At 45.6% G+C, this 23,671-nt stretch overlaps 1 protein-coding gene across 1 annotated transcript in view; it reads right to left on the bottom strand.

Annotated features, from left to right (window-relative positions):
• Positions 1-795: 795 nt before the first annotated feature.
• The window catches only part of GCHFR (GTP cyclohydrolase I feedback regulator), a 66,202-nt gene continuing 43,326 nt past the window's right edge, over positions 796-23,671 (bottom strand). Inside the window, exons 2-3 of the mRNA XM_077464905.1 lie at positions 1,252-1,346; positions 796-1,128 (exon numbers count right to left, since the gene is read on the bottom strand). Coding sequence (XP_077321031.1) covers positions 1,005-1,128; positions 1,252-1,346 — 219 coding nt within the window. The 3' untranslated portion in view covers positions 796-1,004. The remainder of the gene's footprint in view (positions 1,129-1,251; positions 1,347-23,671) is intronic.

Below are 23,671 nucleotides of genomic sequence, written 5' to 3'. Positions count from 1 at the left end.
ACAGCGATGACTCGAGTATAAGCCGAGGGGGGCACTTTCAGCCTCAAAAAAGAGGCTGAAAATCTCGGCTTATACTCGAGTATATACGGTAACTGCATCTATTTTCTTATAATTAGCTTCCATTTGGTTTCTTTCTTGTACTCTACTATATATAACTAGATGCACACTGGAAATCATGTTACTGTTATCTAGCTTTAGTTTTGTTTCTTGTAAATCACATTGATTTTTGAGAAATCACTAGTTTCACTTTTGTCATATGCTGTACTTGTATATGATTGGATAATCTATATGACGCGTTCAAAGAACAAAGATTAGATTTGCTCAGACTTTGTTGTCTTGTGTCATTGTCTCAATGGGTTAATCTCATAGGCCTGTGGGGATTGAACGTCACATCTTACCAGAGATATCAAGGGTTAATTCACACCTAGACAATCTACATTCCCTTCAATTAGCTCATCAGTGCTGCCTATCCAGTGCCACCTATCAGTGCTTTTTTTCGTTTACAGCGCAAAAAATAAAAACCTATTTGATCAAATACCACCAAAAGAAAGCTCTATTTGTGGGAAGAAAATAACAATTTTGTTTGGGTAAAGTGTTGCTTGACTGCTCAATTGTCATTCAAAGTGTGACAGCGCTGAAAGCTAAAAATTGGCCTGGGCAGGAGGGGGGGGGGGGGGGGAGTGCCTGGTATTGAAGTGGTTAAAGACATTTTTTATAAAAAAAGAAAGAAATAGAAATACAAAATGTGTTAATCACACTGAAGGAACATAAGAAATCAAGCCATAAAAACATGAATCGACTCCGGCATTATATTAATATTGTTGTGGTAAATTCACCAATGCAACATGGAAGCAAGGTCCAAACTTATGTGTAAGGATTATACTTCTTTTTAAACTCAGCAACCCCATCTTGGACTGATCATTGTGAAAAATTCTTCAGGATCACAAGATGCTGTTCACATGGGCATCTGAAGCAGTCTTTGGTGCTGGTGAGGCACAGCATGTCTACTCCTTATGTAGGCACCATACAAGAGTCTGCCCAACTCCTGTCATACTAACAACACGGTATCCTAAATTCTCCAGTTTGTTCAGTGTCACACGTGGAGGCTCATTTACAAAATATTCTGCACTAGAATAGAAAAGAGAATGCATTAACCACGTTATATTTCAAAAAATTTCACAGGTCTTGCAAACATGGTATGTCTACTTTATAAAACGATGGTCTTGAGTCTGTCCTCCTGGATACACTTACAAATTATTCCCAAGTACAGTTCTTCTGGTGGCTCCAAGCTTCTCCATCAACTCCGGATCAGAACTTTCATCTCCAACTATTGTAGGGCCAATCTCCTGTGTAAGACACATCCTTATTACTCTGCTGTGCAATGCATATACCTAAAGTTGGCAATCATCTTTCATTGGCATCTTCCTATAAAAGCTATTAGAATTATACTGGATTTATATAGCACTAACCATTTGTAGAAAAATGAACAAAAGAGCTGCGCCAAATAATATAAAAAAAAAAAATTATAAAGAAGAGTCCATGAAAACTGTATGTTATCCAAAAAAGGAAAACGATCTCACCACAGTGATTCCACACTTCCTTATCGCTATAGTGTCCCACCACCGACAAAACAGTGCGCTTACCAGATGGTAAAAGCACAAGGAGCGTTTAAAGTACCAAGCCACCGGCAGCTCCTCACTTCCACCGAACACTTTATCCTTGATCCCTCAGGAACGAACGATCCATACACTGTAGCCGCTCCACAATCTCATAAGTAACCCAGGTACACGTTCGTAATATAAAAAGAAAAGAAGCCTCCCATAGTGTAAAAAACTTCAATGCTTGTTTAATTAGTAGAAGTACACTTACATAAAAGCGAACGTTTTTCGCATGTAAAATCAAACCGGCCGGGAAAAAAACGAGAGCCCGTCCTCCTCTCGTAACACGTGGTAACGTCACAGCGTGCCCTGTGACGTCACCCCTTTTTTTTACGAGAGGAGGACGGGCTCTTGTTTTTTTCCGGGCGGTTTGATTTTACATGCGAAAAACGTTCGCTTTTATGTAAGTGTATTTCTACTAATTAAACAAGCATTGAAGTTTTTTACACTATGGGAGGCTTCTTTTCTTTTTATATTACGAACGTGTACCTGGGTTACTTATGAGATTGTGGAGCGGCTACAGTGTATGGATCATTCGTTCCTGAGGGATCAAGGATAAAGTGTTCGGTGGAAGCGAGGAGCTGCCTGTGGCTTGGTACTTTAAACGCTCCTTGTGCTTTTACCATCTGGTAAGCGCACTGTTTTGTCGGTGGTGGGACACTATAGCGATAAGGAAGTGTGGAATCACTGTGGTGCGATAGTTTTCCTTTTTTGGATAACATACAGTTTTCATGGACTCTTCTTTATAATTTTTTATTTTTTTTTAGATTATTTGGCGCAGCTCTTTTGTTCATTTTTCTATATATACTTATGTGTGTGTGTATCCCACTGTGGAGCAGCAACCTTATATTTTGTGAAACATTCATTTGTAATTTTTTGGACTATTTGTATTTATGTCTAAGGCCGCGTACACACGGGCGGACTGTCTGTCCAACTTAGTCCGCTGAAACACATTTCAGCGGACAGTCCGCTCGTGTGTGGGCTTCAGCAGACTTTTTCAGCGGACAGTCTGGCGGACTAAGTCTTTCGGAATTTCCGTAATATTGTCCGTCCAACTTTGGTTTCAGCGGACAGTCCGCTCGTGAGTAGGCAAGTTGGACGGACTAAGTATGGCGCATGCTCAGAAAGGATTTACACGGCCGAAGGTTGCATTGCAGTGTATTGGACGTCGTATTTCTAGTCCCGTCGTACGTGCTGTACACGTCATCGCGCAAGCTTTCAACGGACTGTCTGTTCATCGTGTGTGGTCAAGTCCGTTCATTCAAAAGTAGGACGGACTGTCCGTCGGATTGTCTGATGGACTTAGTTGGCCAGACAGTCCGCCCGTGTGTACGCGGCTTAAGATGAACTTTTTGGGGATATTTATTTGAGGAAAATACCTATTTTTTCTTGCTTGATATTTTATCGTGCAAGAGGAAAAACTAAGAAAGAGGAATTGTTTTTTTGAGGGTTTCAGCGCGGTTTTATTTTTCTTTTACTAACCATTTGTGTAGCACTTTACAAAATGGGGAGAGCTTACAATGTAAAAAAAGTTTTGCATAGTCAGTTCAACCTAAGCGTATAGTATAAATCCAGGGATCTACCAGTAGTTGGAAAACATGGTTTTCACTAAAAGTAACCACTGCATTTGCATTTCTGTTCAGATTTACTTAATGAACCAGTGACGAGTGCTTCTTTTGTGTAAGCAGGAATGTACTTGAAGTACATCCAATGGTCATACACCTAGTGGCCAAAAAAAAAACGGCTTGGGGTCCCCCCCAAAATCAAAACCAGACCCTTATCTGAGCAAACAGCCTGGTAGGTCAGGATGGGAGAGGGGGGGGGGACAAGTGCCCCCCCTTACCCTCCTGAACCATACTAGGTCACTGCAACATGGGGGGCTCTGCTCCACCCCACCTCAAAGCACCTTCTTCCCATGTCGATGGGGACAAGGGCCTCTTCCCGAAAACCCTGGAGGTGGTTGCCACGGTCTACAGGCGGAGGCTTATCAGAATCTGGAAGCCCCCCTTTAACAAGGTGGCCCCGCAGATCCCCCCCATGTGAATGAATATTGGGTACATCATACTCCTACCCATTCACCAACAAAAAGTGTCAAAAAAGTAAAAACCACAAGAGACAGTTTTAGACAAATCCTTTATTAAAAAACAAAAACACACAAAACAAAAAACACACATCACGACAGAAGGGAGCGAGGTCACCCGGTTATGTCCCCGGGTGGCCCCACCCTTGCCTATTTTTAAGAGCTATCAAAGTGAAGAGAGCAGTCGGCAGAAGGCCTCTCATCGAGGTGGAGCATTATTTTTGCTATTTTTCAGGTCCGTCAGGTGGCGTGATTGACAGTGCCCACGTCCCGGTCATTTCCGTTGCTTACCGGATCCGTCGGTAGTGGTGGAGACGATTCAATGCTATTCCCCGACAGGCAAGAAGTTGAGTGAGGGAACGATGCCCCCCACGTCAAACGTCACTTCTGCCCAACAGCCTTAAAAAAGGGACACTTTTTTCATTGCTTTGAAGTGTAAATATGAGATCTGAGGTCTTTTTGACCCCAGATCTCATATTTAAGAGGTCCTGTCATGCTTTTTTTTTCTATTACAAGGGATGTTTACATTCCTTGTAATATGAATAAAAGTGATCCAATTTTTTTTTTTTCCTTTAAAAGGGCAGAGTAAAAATATAAAAAACAAACGAGAGCAATAATTCTAGTACTAGACCTCCTCTAACTCAAAACTGGTAGCCTGTTGAAAATTTTAAACGTTGCCAATGAGATTCAAGTGCCAAAGTTTGTCGCCATTCCACAGCGGGCATAATTTTGAAGCATGACACATTGGGTATCAAAATACTTGATGCCTCCTGTTGAAGACTTTGCAGTCGAAATGAGTCGGGTTTGTTAATTTTTTGCCCCTCACATTGCTTTTATCTAATTTTATTGTGATCACTTTTAATCGCATGTCTTGCATATTGTGAATTTTTTTTATGCCCCAATAAAATTATGTTGGGTTGATCTACACCATGTGGAGCACCTTTTTCTTCCATTTGGATTCTGCCTACCATTCACCATTCTCTCATGGACGGGTCTTGGATCCATCTGACTGCTGGCTGTCGGTCCTTTCCGGTCCTATGGTTTGGAATGGTCCATTGAACATCATCTCCAGTGTGATATTCTCAGCAGGATTATGAGCTTGTTTTACCCACTGCCGTACGGTATGTGTGTCCACCATATCTGGTAAGAGTGCCCTACCTCTCATATCCCACTGTTTGGAAGTGTTTACAAGCATACCAACTGGTGTATCAAGACCGGATATGTGCCAGCTCATCCGGAAATGGAGTATAGAACCTTTTTCCACTTTTTATGCATGCATTATATGGACTTTGTTTCACATTCCATTTTGTTACACGGGCACAATTGATGTTTTTATTTCACAAGATTTTATTTGTGTGCATTGACGGTTTACTATCACCATTGTAGGACCACTATTATAATTTATTGTTTCAATCTTTGCCACTTGATTTCTCATTTATATAAGTACATGTCTTTAGCGCTACATTTATTTTATCACATATCAATTTACTTGGCATAGCAATATCTTTCGGAATATAGAAAAAAAGTGGGCTAATTTTATAGTGTTCTTATTTAATTTAAATGTTTTAATTTGCTTGCCCCCCTCCCCCATCCTGACCTGCCAGGCTGCATCCTCAGCTAAGGGTCTGGTATGGATTTTTCTTTTTTTTTTTTTACATGTGGTTCCCCCTAAAATCCACAGCAGACCCAAAGGGCCTGGCATGGACTGGGGTGCGTTCTTTTCCCCTCCATCTATATTGCCAGGAGCCGGCAATACATTACAGCCGCAAGCAAGTTTACATAACATTTTTTCCTTTAGAAATGGCATTATTGCTGCAGCATGTTCTACACATCGCACATATGCACCACTTTATAGGCAGACTTAGGGGTGGCCCCCAGGCCCGATATATAAAAGGAATATTACATTTTTAAGCATCTTTAAAATCACTGCTCCTTTAAAAATGATAATTTGAAAAACTTTTTGTTGCATCGATACATGTCCCCTAGGTCAGTAACAGAGTTCCCATACACTTTATGGCAATAACTTGCATATAAGCCTTTAAAATTAGGACTTTTCAGGTTCCTGTCCCATAGACTTTAATAGCATTCGCATGTTCGCTAGAACTTTTTGCTTGTTCGAGGTGTTCTGGTGCAAACCGAACCGGGGGGGTGTTCAGCCCATCCCTATTAAAATCTACGCCAGACCCAAAGGGCCTGGTATGGATTTTGGGGGGACATCACACCCCCTTTTTTTTTTCTTTTAAATATGGTGCTTACAGAGAATTCACATTTAGTTGACATATTTCATGGTTTAACTAGTCAATAAAAAATAATAAAGCCCTGAAATTCAGCATTGGAGCAGGGATTTAAAAAAATATATATATCTTTCCTTCCTTTTTCTTCCCCCTCCCCCCCATTACAATTTCTTTTCAAGAACTTGCATGTGTGCACAACCAAATACTTTTATATGCAACTAGATTTAATACAGATTTCAAGGGATATGAATAGTTTGCATATATATAATATGTATTTATAGTTTGCACAAGTCAAACACAAAGCAAAAAAGATTCAACTTTTTATTTCAACATTAGCATAAACATTTGGTACATTAACCATTTCCCGCTCGCCATATAGCAATATGACGTGCGTAAAGTGGTTTAGTTTTCCTGACCAGATGTCATCAGGATAACGAGCCGGCGTGCTGATCGGTGGTGTGGCGTGTCAGTCTGACACAACACAACTCCGATCTAGGTAAAGAGTCTGATGGAGGCTCTTTACCATGTGATCAGCTGTGTCCAATCACAGCTGATCACGTGGTAAACAGGAAAAGCCATGTAGCAGCTTTTCCTCACTTGCGTCTGTCAGACCCAAGTAGAGGAAAGCTGATTGGCTGCTCCTTTGACGGGGGGATTTGCGCTGATTGTTTATAAGTGCAGCCACCCCCCGTGGATGCCCACCACTTGTGACCACCAGGTATGCCACCCATGGCCACCAGGGATGCCAATCAGTGCCCACAATTGATGCCAATCAATGCCCAACACTAATGCCTGCCAGTGCCTCCTTATCAGTGATGCCCATCAGTGCCGCTTATCCAGTGCTCATCAGTTCCACCTCATTGGTGTCCATCAATGCCACCTTATCAGTGAAGGAGAAAACATATTTACAAAGTTTTGTAACAGAAACTAAGAAAAACTTTTCGGTCTTATATTTTTTATTTTAGCAGAAAATAAAAATTCCAAAGGTGATCAAATACCACCACACGAAAGCTCTATTTGTGGGAACAAAATTATAAAAATGTTGTTTGGGTACAGTGTAGCATGACCGTGCAATTGTCATTTAAAAAGCAACAGCACTGAAGGGGGGAAAGTTTCTTGTATTGAAGTGGTTTATGTACTTGGGCAAAAAAAAAAAAAATGGAAATGACGCTCCAGCATTTGACAATATAGTTAGAAGGGCCCTGCTCAAAAGAGCTTACAATCTACAAGGTAGAAAAGCAGGGATATAAATCAAGCGAACAACCATGACAAACCTTTTTGGTGATCAGAGCTCCTTGCCCCAAACCCCTAAAAAGATAAATTGCAGGATCATAAGCGAAAACAGACAAAATTAATACACAATCCAAAAAGGCAGCGCACAAAGAAAAACCATGCCCACAAAAACACACGATCAGATTTTCGGACGACTGGACGTCCGTTTTTGTCGTATGCAAGTCTCATGTCGAAAGCGAAGAGCTTACTCACCATACAAAAATTCACAGATAACAGAATACAACTTCAGAAATGATGTAATGTGTTGAGTTTTGTATGTATTCTTTTGTTTCTGAGCATGCGTAGTCTTGTTCTTACGATTTTTTCATACGACAACCGTACTAATTAAAACGAAAATTGGATGTTGAGTTCATGTACAACAAAAATTTTATAATCTGCACATCCAGCTTTTGTCGGATGAAAAAAACTGAATCAGCTGTCAAAAGCCATACCAACGATCCGAAAATCGGCAGATCAGACGAAATTTTACTTCCGATTTTCGTATCGCGTGTATGGGCCTTTAATGCAAAACTATACTCAGTAAATCACAGCCTTAGTGGGGTGTGGGTTTGGGCTATATGAACACCCCCCAGAAGAAAAAAAAAAAAAAAGCATATCTATTTGTAAACCAATATAAGCACTGCAAACAAAGATTCGGGTCTCTTCTCAGGCCAAAGACCCACAACTGCAGGCAGGCGCCATGTCCTTAACAACCAATGAGTCATCAGCTGTCAGCAGCGATCCCCCATGCCAAAAAATAAACTGCGTGGTTTCCCCCTCCAAGATCCATACTAGACACATTCAAATATGCAGCCCAGCAGGTCAGGAAGGGGGGGGGGGGGGGCGACAACGAGCTTAACAATACAAGCCAACGTGCGGTCAACATGAGGGGGGGGAGTGCTTTGGGGTAGAGGGCCTCCCCTGCGCCCCAAAGCACCTTATCTCCATGTTGGTAGCGGGTGGTTCTTGGGGTCTGTAGGCAGAGGGCTTATCGGAAATTGGCAGTCCTCTTTAACAAGGTGGCCCCTAGATCCTGGCCCCCCATGTGAATGAGTATGGGGTATGGCCCGGTTGGTGCCGCTATAAGGGGGCAGGGCCACCCAGTGACATCACCTCTTAGTTTATTTAGCAGCAGAAGGCAACGGAGCTGTCAGACCGGGTTGGTGGTCATCATGATCATTTTCTCCTTCAGTAAAAGGACTTGTCAAAAACAGTCAGCCTTTTTTTTTTTTTACTTTTTGAGAACTTTTTTTTGTGAATGAGCAGAGATACTATGTCATTGACAGGAGGAGGTCAGGATCTGGGGACCCCTTGTAAAAAGGCAGCTTCCAGATTCTGATAAGCCCCCAGACCGCAAAAACATGAGGAGGAGCCCCCCTGTCCCAAAGAAACCGCTTGCTTTGGGTAAGCATCTGTTATGGATTTTAGGGGGACCCCATGCAATTTCAAATAAAAATAAAAAGGGTTGGCACATGGGTTCCCCATAAAAACCATACCAGACCCAAAGCCCCTGGCATGGATTGGAGGGGGGGGCCCCACGCCATTTTTTTTCCATGATTCTTTTATGCAAGCATTTAATTAATTTTCTTCACATTCAGCTGTCTCAACGGGGAACCCCGCTGGCAGCTGATGACTCATCGCTTCTTAACAACCATGTCAGTTACTGGTTGTTAAGGACGCCGGTGGCTGCCTGCTCCTTAACATCCAGTTAAAATCATACCGTCGTGTACCTGTTCAGTGAGCCTGATGTGAAGGAGGAAGGCCTTTCGTACAGCCTTGGCTCGAGGGCCACTGGTAGTGAGAGAGCAGCCACGGAAGAGTGGCGTGGCGGTAGCAGGCGGATGTGGCAGCAGAACAGGCTGGTGGCAGATGAGCTGGCATGGCGCTTGGCTGGCAGACTGTGGGTAAGCAGCCAGAAGCAGGAGCCAGATAAGAGCTTTCTGGACTGAAAAGCTGTAACAGACTGGATGAGCAGGAGGCAGGGTCAGTCAAGCCAGGACAGCAACAGGCATAGACTGTATACAGCAGGATAGTTGGGTCACAAGCCAAGTCAGCAACGGGAGGTAGATCAGGCAAAAACAGGAGGCATAAGCAGAATCCAGCGACAAGCTGAGGTCGGTGCAGGTAGCAGACAAACGCAGGTCAGAAGCAAGCTGGGTTGGGATCAGAGGTCAAACACAGGAATCAAACACAGAAGCTGCAGACCAAACAGCAATGATCCCATACTGTAGCCTCTTTAACCACTTTCAGACCAGACCATTTTGCTGGCCAAAGACCAGACCACTTTTTGCGATTCGGCACTGCGACGCTTTAACTGACAATTGTGGGTCGTGCTAAGTGGCTCCCAAACAAAATTGACATTCTTTTTTCCCCCACAAATAGAGCTTTCTTTTGGTATTTGATCACCCCTGAGGTTTTTATTTTTTGCGCTATAAACAAAAAAAGGAGCGACAATTTTGAAAAAATTATAGCGTTTACAAGATAGGGGATACTTTTATGGCATTTTTATTAATCTTTTTTTTTTACTAGTAATGTCGGCGATCAGCAATTTTTATTGTGACTGCGACATTATGGCGGACATATCGGACATTTCAAAATTCTACCGGTTGCATGTTTTGCGCTACAGAGGAGGTCTAGAATTATTGCTCTCGCTCTACCGATCGCCACGATACCTCACATGTGTGCTTAAAAAAAAATCCTATTCCTATTACAAGGAATGCAAACATACCTTGTAATAGAAAAAAAGCATGACAGGACTTCTTAAATCTGAGATCTGGGGTCAAAAAGACCTCAAATCTCATATTTACACTAAAATGCAATAACTTTTTTTTTTTGTCATAAAAAAAAAAAATATATATAAAATGCCCCATTTAAAAGCTATGGGTGGAAGGGACCTCGCTTCCGCCCTGCAGTGTCATGGAGACGAGTGGGGGCCATCGTCCCCTCACTCGTCTCCATGTCAGCCCAGGCAACAGACGCGATCGCCTCCTACACCGCTGCTGGCGGCTCCAGTAAACGCTGGAAGACACTGGATCTCGGTGGGAGGGGGGCCCTCTCCCGCCATAGATAAAAGTGTTCTTGCGGCGAATACACCGCAGAGACCACTTTTGTCTTGTGTCGGACCACCGGCCGAACACGGGGATACCGGGGTTATGGTAGATAGCTGCTGTCATAACAACGATATCCGTCCCCAAAGTAGGGACGTACATCAGCGTGCAGCGGGTCCGGAAGTAGTTAAAGTAGGACTATGACCAAAACGTATTTTTTCATTTTGGATAGAATAAGAGAGGTGTGACAGTGGGGTCACTTTGGACACAGGGTGAATAAAAAAGAAACCCCCGATATGGTCTGTGATAGCCATATTCAAGGCTGTATATACATTGTATATAGATTGGATGTATACTGTATATGGGGGTTAAGTATCATTGCTGTGAGGAATTAAGTTGTTTTGCATTTCTATTGTTCATTTAAGTCTGTCCTTGTGTGTATTGTAAAGTGCCAGACAGACTGTCTGCCAACCCTTTGTGAAAAGATGTGTATTGGGTGGGATCGTTTGAAGCCTAGCAGACGTCAGGATGAGGTGTTGAGTCTTGGGATGTGTGGGTGGAGCTGGGCCCTTGTTCATGTTAAAGCATGTGCCTTGAATTGTGTATAAAGTTACAATGTTTCTCAATAATAAAGTCATTCCTACTACAGAAGAGACAGAGTGCGTCTCGTCTTTTTGCCAGAGGGGTCGGCTCCTATAGGAAAGGGTCGTTTAGCTGTGGATATTGGTAGCGAGTGGATGTGTGTCTAGGAGAGGGAACATCGTAAACGGCGTTAACCCCCTTTATATTAGGGGTGCCGTTACATTGGTGGCAGCAGTGGGATCTTCCCTCCAGTTACTGGGACACTTCAAACCACCACAGTAAATGACCAGCTATGCAGCCTGCAGGAAAGCCACACTGAAAGACTTACTTGAGAGCCGTGGAGGGACCAGTGGGACAAAGAACAAGGCCACCTTGATCAGGGAACTAACCGAGATGGATCAGAGGGATGGGGATGCAGGACCCCGGTCAGTTGAAGACTTGTTTCAGCAACGAGTTCGACAGCGGGTGGCATTATATGGTGCTAACCCATCAGAGACCGCCATACAGAATGCCATTAGAGACATCCAGCTTCAGGATGAGCGACAGGAGAGAGAACTAGAGCGGCAACATGAGCAGAGAATGGCAGAAATACGGCAATCGGAGACAACACCTAAAGATGCAGTGCCTGTCCGTAAGTTGCCCTTTCGGGCGTTCAAACTATTTAAGGAGGGAGAGGAGGAAATTGAAGCATTCCTGCAGGACTTTGAGAGACTATGCCAGATACATGAAGTACTGCCCCAAGATTGGGTCGCCTTACTGGCAGAGCGGCGGATGCGTATCGGGCCCTGGAGGATGAGGACGCTAAAGACTATGACCGGGTAAAAGAAGCTCTGCTAGCCCGATTTGCCATTACACCCGAAGCCAGCCGGATTAAGTTTCGAGAATCCCGGAAACAAACCCACATAACATACGTGGAGTGGGCACATCGTCTGCAGCGAGACCTTAAGGGCTGGATCCAGGGAAGCCACGCTCATACCATAGAGGACATCACCCAACTAGTACTCTTAGAACAGTTCTTTAACCACACCCCTCCGGTACTACGGGATTGGGTACGAGATAAGAAACCACGGACTGTACAGCAAGCGGCTACTTTGGCCGATGAATATCTGGACTCTCGAAGGTCAGGCGGAAGCGAGCGCTATCCACCATCTCGGCCCAGTTTATCAGCCTCTAACACAGCTTCAGCACCAACCCCAGCGGCCACTTATCCTCAGCAGCCCAGGTTCAACTCCCAGGACTTTGCACAACCCATCAGGTGTTTCGGATGTAAACAGCTAGGGCACAAAAAGCCAAACTGTCCATTAAATCCAGCCATCCAGTCCCAGTCATGGAGACAACCAGCAAGGGGGAGCCCCCGCACACCCATGCCTGCGGCCCACTGCGTTGAGGAGGAAGACCATTGGGGCGTCCTGCACGAGGCTGATCCAATACAAGCAGCTAACCGGGACAACAGGCAACAACACAGGCAGGGTTAATGGAACGGTAGCCAATGGCTTACGTGATAGCGGCGCTACCATGACCCTACTACAGAAGAACCTCATCCCAGAGAGCCAACACACCGGAGACACTGTAGCCGTAAGAGTAGCGGGAGGTACCATCTTCCGGCTACCCGTGGCCCGTGTTCACCTGGATTGGGGGGTTGGTTCGGGACACGTGAATGTGGGGGTGATGAAGGACTTGCATGCGGATGTACTACTGGGGAATGATTTGGCCCCCCTCCTTTCTGCTTACACCCCGATGGGCCCCGATGAAGTCAACCCTGTGACTACCCGTGCACAGACACGTACTGCTGGAACCGGCCCGCTTGCTGCAGAGACCCAGGTGAGACTATCCTCCCCGACACGTACCTTAGATCAGGCGCGCCTAGGCTGGGATACCCCAGAAGCATTCGGGAGGGAAACTCGGGAGGACCCGACCTTACACAAGTATAGGGCTAAGGCAGATACTCAGGAAAGGGGAATAGATGGGGAGCTGTTTGAATGGGATGGGGATAGACTGTATAGGATCCCTAAGCCATCTCAGAGAAGTAAGACCCCTTCGCAGAAACGACAGCTGGTGGTACCTAAGAAATACCAGCTGGAGATTCTGCGAATCGGGCATGATGTGCCGCTAGCAGGACATCTAGGGTTCCGTCGCACGGCCCATAGGATCACACAGAATTTCTTCTGGCCCAATTTGAGCCAGGATGTGCGACAATACTGCAAAACGTGTGACACATGTCAACCGATAGGGAAGAGGGGGGACCACCCTAAGGCTAAACTCATGTCCATGCCTATTATTGGGGAGCCTTTTTACCGCATAGCCGTTGACATTGTGGGTCCCCTGGCCCGGCCTAGTCCATCCGGAAAGAAGTATATTCTCACCGTGGTGGACTACGCCACCCGTTACCCAGAGGCAGTAGCTATGTCCAACATTGAAGCAGAGACAGTAGCTGATGCCCTGGTTAAGATTTTTACCAGAGTGGGGTTCCCTAAGGAGATTCTCTCTGACCAGGGAACCCAGTTTACCGCGGTACTCACCCGGCAGTTGTGGAAGGTGTGCAATATTAAGCCCTTACTGAGCTCCCCCTACCACCCCCAGACTAATGGTGTCTGCGAACGCTTTAACGGGACCCTCAAGCAAATGCTGAGGACCTTTTCGGACTCTTGCAGAGACTGGGAGAGATTCCTGCCTCACCTGTTATTTGCGTACAGAGAGGTACCCCAGGAATCTACTGGGTTCTCGCCCTTCGAATTGCTCTATGGAAGAAGGGTCCGCGGACCCCTTGATCTCATCAGAGGACACTGGGAGGGAGACAGAGCAAGAAGGGACCCCCATAGTACCCTATGTTCTGGAACTCAGGGACCGCATGGAGCAACTGTCTCTGATGGTAAGAGAGAATCTCCAGGTGGCCCAGGGAAGACAGAAGAGATGGTACGACCGGGGGGCCCGACAGCGGGTCTTCCAGGTTGGGCAGAAGGTCTTAGTGCTCAAGCCTGTGAAGACCAACAAGATGCAGGCATCTTGGCAGGGCCCTTATAAAGTAGTAGCCCAGGTATGTGATACTACCCATGTCATTGCCAGCTGTGCAGATGAAAGAATCCAGCGAACCTTTCATGTGAACATGCTGAAGGAGTATCAGGAACGGCAGGAGGATGTTGCTGCAGTATGTGCCCCTGCTGCGGACGACTCAGAAGATTTACCCCTCCCTGACTTACTAGAGAGAGAGCCCCAGACTGACCTCATTAGCCTTGTACAGCTAGGAGACCAGTTAAGCCCCACAAAGAAGGAACAGGCTAAGCGGCTTCTGTGGGAGAAATAGGCGACGTTCTCCCAAAGACCGGGCTATACGACCCTGGCTGTACATAAGGTAGAGACCCCTGGACAAGCACCCCTCCGCCAGCCCCCCTACCGTATCTCTGAAGCAGTCCGAGAGGAAATGCGGAAGGAGATACAGGAGATGATTCAGTTAGGAGTCATTGAGCCTTCTGACAGCCCTTGGTCCTCGCCTGTAGTCCTGGTGCCTAAGAAAGACGGGACTACACGGTTCTGCGTGGACTACAGGCAACTCAACGAGAAGACCACCACCGATGCCTACCCGATGCCCAGGGTAGACGAACTACTAGATCGTATAGCCAGGGGACGTTATTTAACTATAATAGACCTGTGTAAAGGTTATTGGCAGATCCCCCTGGCCGAGGATGCTATCCCCAAGTCGGCATTTGTTACCCCATTTGGCCTGTACCAGTCTAAGGTCATGCCATTTGGAATGAAAAATGCCCCGGCGACCTTCCAACATATGGTGGATAGGCTCCTCGATGGCTTCCAGGATTTTGCATGTGCATATCTGGGTGACATTGCGATCTACAGTGGGTCTTGGGAGGAGCACCTGGTTCACGTAGGAGTGGTTCTGGACAAAATTCGGCCCGCAGGCCTGACCTTGAAACCAGACAAGTGCCATCTAGGGATGGCGGAGGTGCAGTACCTGGGACACCGAGTGGGGTGTGGGAACCAGAGACCCGAGTCAGCCAAGGTAGAGGCAGTAGCTAACTGGCCCACGCCCCGTACTAAGACCCAGGTATTGGCCTTCTTGGGAACTGCAGGGTACTACCGACGTTTTGTCCCTAATTATAGTGCTATCGCCAAACCCCTGACTGACCTGACGAAAAAGAATTTACCTAGCCAAGTCCTCTGGTCTCCAGCTTGTGAATCCGCGTTTCTAGCCCTCAAGCAAGCACTTGTAAATGCCCCCGTCTTGGCTCCCCCAGTACCTAACAAACGTTTTCTTGTCCACACAGATGCTTCCATGTTTGGACTGGGGGCGGTGCTGAGCCAAGTTGGGGAGGATGGAGGAGAACACCCTGTCGCATACCTGAGTAGAAAACTATTACCCCGGGAAGTGAGCTATGCGGCAGTGGAGAAGGAGTGTTTGGCCCTGGTCTGGGCCCTTAAAAAGCTGAACCCTTACTTATACGGACAGGAATTTTCACTGGTCACCGACCACAACCCATTGGTCTGGCTTAACCGGGTCTCCGGAGATAATGGCAGGTTGCTGCGGTAGAGCTTAGCCCTACAACCTTACAACTTCACCATCAGCTACCGACCCGGTAAGCAAAACGGCAATGCTGATGGGTTGTCCCGGCAAACTGACGCCCTCCCGGGCTCCTAGTGCAATGTTGATGGGTTATCCAGTATTGGAAGAATGGACCCATGGGCTAACTGCGGAGTCAACCCATCTGGGGTCCCCTCCTCTGTTAGTCCCCTGCCGAAAGGGGAGATGTGTGACAGTGGGGTCACTTTGGACACAGGGTGAATAAAAGAATCCCCCGATATGGTCTGTGAAAGCCATATTCAAGGCTGTATATACATTGTATATAGATTGGATGTATACTGTATATGGGGGTTAAGTATCATTGCTGTGAGGAATTAAGTTGTTTTGCATTTCTATTGTTCATTTAAGTCTGTCCTTGTGTGTATTGTAAAGTGCCAGACAGACTGTCTGCCAACCCTTTGTGAAAAGATGTGTATTGGGTGGGATTGTTTGAAGCCTAGCAGACGTCAGGATGAGGTGTTGAGTCTTGGGATGTGTGGGTGGAGCTGGGCCCTTGTTCATGTTAAAGCATGTGCCTTGAATTGTGTATAAAGTTACAATGTTTCTCAATAATAATGTCATTTCTACTACAGAAGAGACAGAGTGCGTCTCGTCTTTTTGCCAGAGGGGTCGGCTCCTATAGGAATGGGTCGTTTAGCTGTGGATATTGGTAGCGAGTGGATGTGTGTCTAGGAGAGGGAACATCGTAAACGGCGTTAACCCCCTTTATATTAGGGGTGCCGTTACAAGAGGGTAATAACACTGGCCAGTTTTTTTTTTGTTTGTTTGTTTTTTCGCCATCTGTCCCATTGCGGAGATTTCTCTTCACTTCCTGTCCCATAGCCAAAAAGGAATGAGAGGATATCTCTTAAAATTAAAAAGGAATTTTTTTGGGACCCCCAGCCACCTGAACTAGTGTCCCCATTGGAAGATTTCCCATCTATTACTTTTCGGGGACAACCCAAAAATTGGGGTTTTCTTTTTACTTTCAATGATAATGGTAAACAGGACATACAGTGGGTGAATCTCCTTAACAAGGGCACAGACAGAAATAAAAACTGACAGGGGCCCTAATCCCTCTCCATTCTGTCCAAGTCTTTAGTTATACTTTAATTATTTCCTTCTGTGCGTATTTTGCTGTAAATACCGCAACAGTATAGTGAATTGCAGGTTTCACAGTAGCATGCGATATTTAGGAGAAATGTGCCTGGGCACCTAAATACCACATGTGAAATGCTTTTGTGAATGGAGCTCACTGTCCAAAATCTCTGCCACACCAGTTACAGTGCCTCTGATTGTTGCCACACCAGTCTTAAAGCGTTACTAAACCCACAACAGTAAAATCAGTCTGTATATGCAGTAAAGCATGCTTGTTATACTCCCTGTGAAACCTAAGGGGTTAATCTTATGTATTGTGTAAAAAGGCTGTTTGATCCTGTCTTCTCTGATCCAGCCCCTTCTTCCACAGACCGCAAACCATCTTCTGGTAGTACATCTTCTGGTAGTACAGAGCTTTGGGGCAAGCTACACATGCTCAGTTTGGTGTGTATTGCTAGAAAGAATTTTTTCTTGGGAGTGTGCATGTGATCAGCGAAAGAGCCAATCAGAACTGTACAGACAGAGGGCCAGGGGTCCTGCATCCTCATAGTGCCCTAAGTGGAGAAGCAACCTGGGGCAAACCAGCTTTGTTATTAAAGTTATATTATTATGTAAACTTTCTTGATATTTAAATATTAGTCTGAGAAAGGTACTATGGCGCAAAGACTGTAGATAGATTGCATTGTAAATTGAGTCAAGAAGGTACTAGCAGTCAATTAGTCTTGAAGTAGCAAGAACACCAAAAAACAGAATCTCCTACGAATAAAATTGGAATCATCTCTTCACCCAACGAAAAAGAGCCCTTACCCTGGCACCTAGTATATCCAGCATATAGTAAAACCCGCAAACACAGCTGCTCCACCCATCTGAGCTGGCGTGAGTTTCACTCAAAAGGAAGTGACATTACCAGAAGTGCCTGGACGTGATGTCAGACTCTGCGACTACGGCTTTGCTATATGCTGGATATACTAGGTGCCGGTGTAAGGGCACTTCTTAATGTGAGAGTATAGGAATATAGTTTTTAAAGGGGGATTTGAATTTCAATAAACATGTTGCACTATGATGGCAGTTTGTGGCTTGTTCATACTTCTATTTGAGGTATGCTAAGGAATCACCGGGACCACCCATTGAGAACTGGTATATTGGAAGTGTACTCTTTTAAAGTGAAAGTAGTCCCTTTTAGAGATAAATGGGTCGTGGAGCTTTGGTGAATGTGTAATCTGGTGCTGTATTTTGGCCTAGGCTGACAAGGCCCAGGCCTAGGGTGGCACTTTGTGAGGGGATGGCCCTCCTCCCATGAGAAAAAGCCCCCACTCAGACCATTTACTCACTGCCGAGGTTGCTGGCTGCAGCGTCTCTCATAGAGCAGAGTGTGTGGTGACAGTTCCCCCTTCCCCTCCCCTCCACACAGACAGGAGAGCAGAGAGAGAACTGGTCAGGCTCCTGTGTTGCGATTCCAGCAGGTGCACATGGAGCCTGCAGGGTCTGTCTGCGGCTTCAGCTAGCAGCTACATTCTGCATATTCTGGAGGAGGGTAACTAAGATACTGAGCCTCCTCACTGTGTCTCCTAAACCTCAAGGCTTATCTATGCTCCAGCTCTCACTTTGTTTCTCCTATCCCCCTTTTATCTGAAATAGGGACAACTGTCTGGTAATTAACCCTCTGTGTCCTTGGTGCTGGGGGAGGACTGTGCTTTTCTTCTCTGCATCAATGGACGCATGTACACTGCTGCTTACATACATGATTAACTCTTTACAGCTTAATATCTGCAGACTGGTGCTTCTGGAATCAATGGCATTTAACACTGAGGCTTTTCAGGTGCTTTTGGGCTACAACTAGTGTCTGAAAAACACCTCCCCTGCAGCCCCAGCGTGAGAGTACAAGTACTTTCACACTGGATCGGTGCACTTGCAGGACGTTAGAAAAAGTCCTGCAAGCAGCATCCTTGGGGTGCTGTATACACTGCTCCTCCACCGCCCCTGCCCATTGAAATGAATGGGCACGGCTGCGAAGCACCTGCAAAGTGCTTCGGCAGTGGCGCTTTTTGGGCACATTTAACCCTTTCTTCAGTCGCTAACGGGGGTTAAACGTGCCCCGCTATCGGCCAAAAAGCGCCTCCAAAACAACGGTAAAGCGTCGCTAAACTAGCGTCACTTTACCACTAACACAGCCTGTTGGCAGTGTGAAAGGGGTCTAGATGTGGTTAACATTTCATAGCTACCTGTATGGCTAATGCTGCCTTCTGACATATGAAGAAAAGTGTCATTTCTGATCATAGATTAAGTATAGTCTGGATTTTATTACCCATTCTGTTGACTACATTAAGCCCAGGTTCACACTGATGCGGGTTAGAAATTGTGTAAGTTCAGCTGAACTTGCTGAATTTCAAACTGGCAATGCAGTCCAACTTCAGGGGCGATTTGACAGATATCTGTGCAGGAAAGATGTCTATACGAATCACACCACAAAGTCGCCAAAAGTAGTGCAGGAACTACTTTTGGGAATCGGTGCAGCGCTGCAAAGTCAGCATTGTACCAATTCAGACGGTGCCATTGCCAGCAATAGCCGCTGATTTGACATGTTAAATCACATGCCAAAATCGGCCCGGTGTAACTGGAGTCTGTTCACATAATTTGGTATGGTTAGAATCCAATTGGAGACCCTTTTTGGGCACTGGTGAGGGTGCCTTGATGGGCACTGGTGAGGCTGCACTTGGTACCCACTTTTAATGTACAGAGAAGAAGAGGTGGGGCTCTAGGAGGAAAAAGTGGAGCGTAAAGAGGAAGGGCTGTGGTTTACAGGTGACAGGGCAGATCTTAAACATGAAGGGGTGTGACATTGACATAAAGGGGTGGGTCATATTTAAATTAGGGGGTGCAAAATTTTAGTTAGGCCTAAGGCAGCACAAAACCTAAATACACCACTGGTGTGATCTATGTGGTGCACTGGTGAAACATTATCCACTTGACGTTTCGATGGATTGGTTGAAGCACTTACCTAGTGAATTTTGACAGAATTGCTATATCAACTTACCTAGTGAACTGTCACAAACTTTGTCAGTTTCACTGATTCATCACTGGACTTTTGGAGCACTTATACATTTGTGTTTTCGGTTACAAGCATGATCCAATATATGATGGTATACTAGTTGTACACTTTATAGTATTTTAGTTTAAAGCTTAGGTAGATCCTTCCTCTCTCTCTTTAATACATATGATGGTTTTTAGTATGCCAATGGGTCTTATGGATTGATCTACTTATGGAAATGCAAGCTGCCTGGCTGTCACACTAATCCATTGGCTGACACCCAAATAAGTACACAATTAATTTTAAAGGATAACTTCACCTTTGTTCACATTTTTTCTTCTAAATTCCAGCTCCCCTATGTACCAATTGAGCATTCGTGTACTTTTTTTTGCCAAAATATTAACGCATTCTATTAATTCAACATACACTTACTTTAGTTGTCCTCATCCATGTTTCCAGATGTATTCATTTGTAATGTCTTACTTCCTGGTCAGACTATAGGTTATGACACAGGAAGGCGTTGACCAGCTGACCTCATTAGCACACACCCTGCATCATCTACCCACCCATCCCCAGCTGCACATTTTTTTTAATGAAATGCAATCAGTGATCACCCTTCTTGCTAAATAAACAAACAATCAGATTGCATAGTGTATGGCCATCTTTATACAAGTACATAGAATGCAGTGGACAGATACACTCAGCTGTCAAGCCCCGTTCACCTCTCTGCATAGCGGGAACTCACATTCCCACAAAAGCGTCTTTTTTTTTCTTTTTTTAGCAAGGTGGAGAGGAGTTTGAGCATTTTCACTCTTCACACATAGGGGAGCCAATCCACCTGAAAGGGCTGCCCTACACACATCAATCACCCCAAAGAAGCTTCAGAACGTTTTATAGCGGAGCTTGGTGCGTTTTTACTGTGATTTTTGGTGCAGTGCATTTCTAAAATGCAAGGAAATGCACAGAAGTGAACGAAGCCTCATTGTTCTCGTGTTAACGCACCAATTTCACTTTCAGGACCCATTCACCTCTAGCATAGTGGGAGCAAACATTTTGTGGCTTGTTTTTCCTGTGACATGAATAGGGCAGCCTGTTGATTTCAATGGGCTGCACTACATGTGGTTAATGGGACATTTTGGCATTTTGTGGGTTATGTGTGTTCTTTACTGTGCATTTTGCAGCATTTGCCCCTAATTTTTTCACATGGCAAAATGTGCGTTTGCTTCTGTGTTTGGTGTGGTGTGCCATTAACAGGGAGGTACAGGCATTACACCTGTAAGGGGCCCAGCCGTGGCTCCCCCCCCCCCCCCCCCACAGAGACGAGCAGAGGAAAAAAAAAAAAGGGATCACATATCATCGCCAGCACAGCACCCCCCCCCCCCCACTTATCAGCTGAGGAGGAGGAGAGGAAACATGTGCAGCCGCTTATCAGCTAAGGAGGAGGAGGAGAAACAAGTGTAGATCACTGCGCCAGCAACCACCGCCCCCCCCCCCCCCCCTTATCAGCTCAGCTGACTGTGCCTTCATGTGCAGTTTATCTCCTTCTTGGATGGGACACCCTAAGACCCCTTTCAAACTGTGCTGCCACCTTCATCAGCGATAAGGCAGCGCTATTTTTAGTGCCGCTTTACCGTTGTTTTAGCGGCGCTATTTGGCCGCTAGCGGGGTGGTTTTCTCTCCAAGTCCAGGGTGTTAGGAGGAAGCTGCAGCATGCTGCTGACATCCTTTCCTGAAACTACATGTCCCATGAATCTATGGGAATTGGTCAGTTTAAAAGGTGGCAGTTTTGGAACGTGAATGGCGAGTACTGTGTTATGAGTTCCCCATCCACAGCCCATTTCTGCCTGATGCTTTTGAAAAAAAGGCCTCATGCACACAGGTGTTTCGAGGCTAAAAAGTGCTCAAGCATAAGATTCTCTGTGCTTTCTCCCACCCAGTAAACCACAGTTGGCATGTACAGCTTGCCATACAACTGGATGGCTGTACATGGCCGTAATCATGTAAATGCCAGTACTCTGGTATATTGGTACTAAATCGCACATGTGAGTATGATGTATTTATCCTATCAGGAGACTGGAACATTCAGAAATACAACGTATGTACATGCATGGGTAAAAACCAATGCACAGCCTGCATGTGCAACCTGCTGCTTCCTCAATGTGGGAAAGCGCTGGGAGAACTTTTGGGCCTCCACATCCTTGAGCATTGGGCCTTAGCAGTATAGCCCTACCTGCAGCATGCAAACCAATAAACAACAAATAATCTTATCTAAATCAGAGTAATTATATATATATATATATATATATATATATATATATATATATATATATATATATATATATATATATATATATATATATATATATAGGGAAGCTCACTCGATTGCTGAAATTAGTTTGCCAATTCAAAACGGGGTTTGGTGTAGCAAGATGTCCGCTGCCCCGCCTGCTTACTGTAGGTGTGATGAGGTCGAGTGTAAGGTGTATCAAAATGGCCTTAAGAACGTAAATTTCGTAAGCGTTTGTTGATTTCCACCATGCGCATGCGCAGTAGTCAGTCAACCATTTTGTCAGGCAAATTCCTCTGTGCACTGAAGAGATGTATGACACGTTGCACCTGCATGGTTTGGAGCTCCAGCTGATTCCACATCACAGGATGTGACACGGGTTGTACATTTTGCCAGAACACCTGGACCAGTTCAGTGACGTCAGCCAACGGTGGACTTTAGCCTGCTGTCAGCTCAACATGGGTCACAGGAGGAGTGCAGATTTAGGTGCACACATGTGACCCACGGAAGTAGGATCTAAAGAGCTTTGGCCCTACTTCTCCTTTAAAGAGGTACTTACAAAACCTCTACTAGTTTTATATACAACATTGGAAGTCCACTTTAAAACCCAACTCCAGCCTAAGTGCTCCCCCCTTATATTAACCCCTTCCCCCTTGTGATCCCCTTAAATATCTTCAGGCATGTTACATAACAGCATCCAGGATCCTCTTCCTCTTTGATTCTTCTCTAGGTTAGGCATTTCTCAGAGATCCAAACAGTGTTGTGGACATGATCACAACACAGTGCTGTGCATCAGTACACTGTGACTTAGGCCTCATTCACAGTGGCGTACTTAAGCATACATCTGTGGAAAGGGCTGTCTCTGTCCACACAAGATGCACAGGTAACCTGTGCATCCATTTCAGGCAGTCACCTTCATATCTACTGGGATGTTGCGGCTGCACAGACTTAGCCACTGGTCTCAATTTAACAGCCGTGTGGGTGTGTGTCCCTGAATGCATACTGTCTGCGTTCAAGGACACACACCATACTTGCCAACAGTCCCGATTTTTCCGGGACAATCCCGATTTTGGGACCCTCGTCCTGATTAAAATTAGGAATGCGTTAGGCAAAAATGCCCGGCGTACTACAAAAATATGGCCGCCGCCGCCGCCACGAGGACTAATCCCCATGTGTTCAATGGAGAGGGGAGGGGCAGCCAATTGGCTTCTCTCTTCAGTGTACAAGTAGACAATTCTCTTGTACACTGAAGCCGATCGGGCCGTGCAACCAAAGGCCCCTCCCCTCTCCTCTGAACAAATGAGAAAGCTGGGAACTGTGTAGCTGCCACTGGTGGGGACACAGATGTAAGGAGGGCTCCCGCTGCCCGGAGCGCAACTGGGGTAAGGAGGGACTCCGCTGCTCGGGGGGTACCCGAGGTAAGGCGGGACTCCGGTGCTTGGGGGCACCTGAGTTAAGGAGGGACTCCGCTGCCCGGGGTCACCTGATGGCAGGCGACGTGGCAGGTGACACGCTCAGGGATCCCACTGATGCTGCATTATGGTGAGTTGAACTCTTTAATTTTACAATGTAATAATAGAAAAAATACTCTTCAATCGTAATGACACCATAACAAACATGGTGCAGGGATGATTGAAGCGCGTGTTTGGAGTATCTTTATCTGCTGATTGTTAAACTTTCTGGAATACACATATTTCCATTGTGGTGTAGGCTCTGGGCCTGTCGCCTGTCTGTCCCACTCTTTCTCCCTCCATCCTTCGTTCATCTCAGACGCTAACCACACCCCTTTAAAGAGGAGGGCCGTTGAAAAAAAAA

This window comes from Lithobates pipiens, unplaced genomic scaffold, assembly GCF_037356315.1.
Source record: "Lithobates pipiens isolate NorthernLeopardFrog02 unplaced genomic scaffold, aLitPip1_a1.2 Scaffold_30, whole genome shotgun sequence".
NCBI lineage: Eukaryota > Metazoa > Chordata > Amphibia > Anura > Ranidae > Lithobates > Lithobates pipiens.
This window is presented reverse-complemented; position numbering and strand designations above follow the sequence as displayed.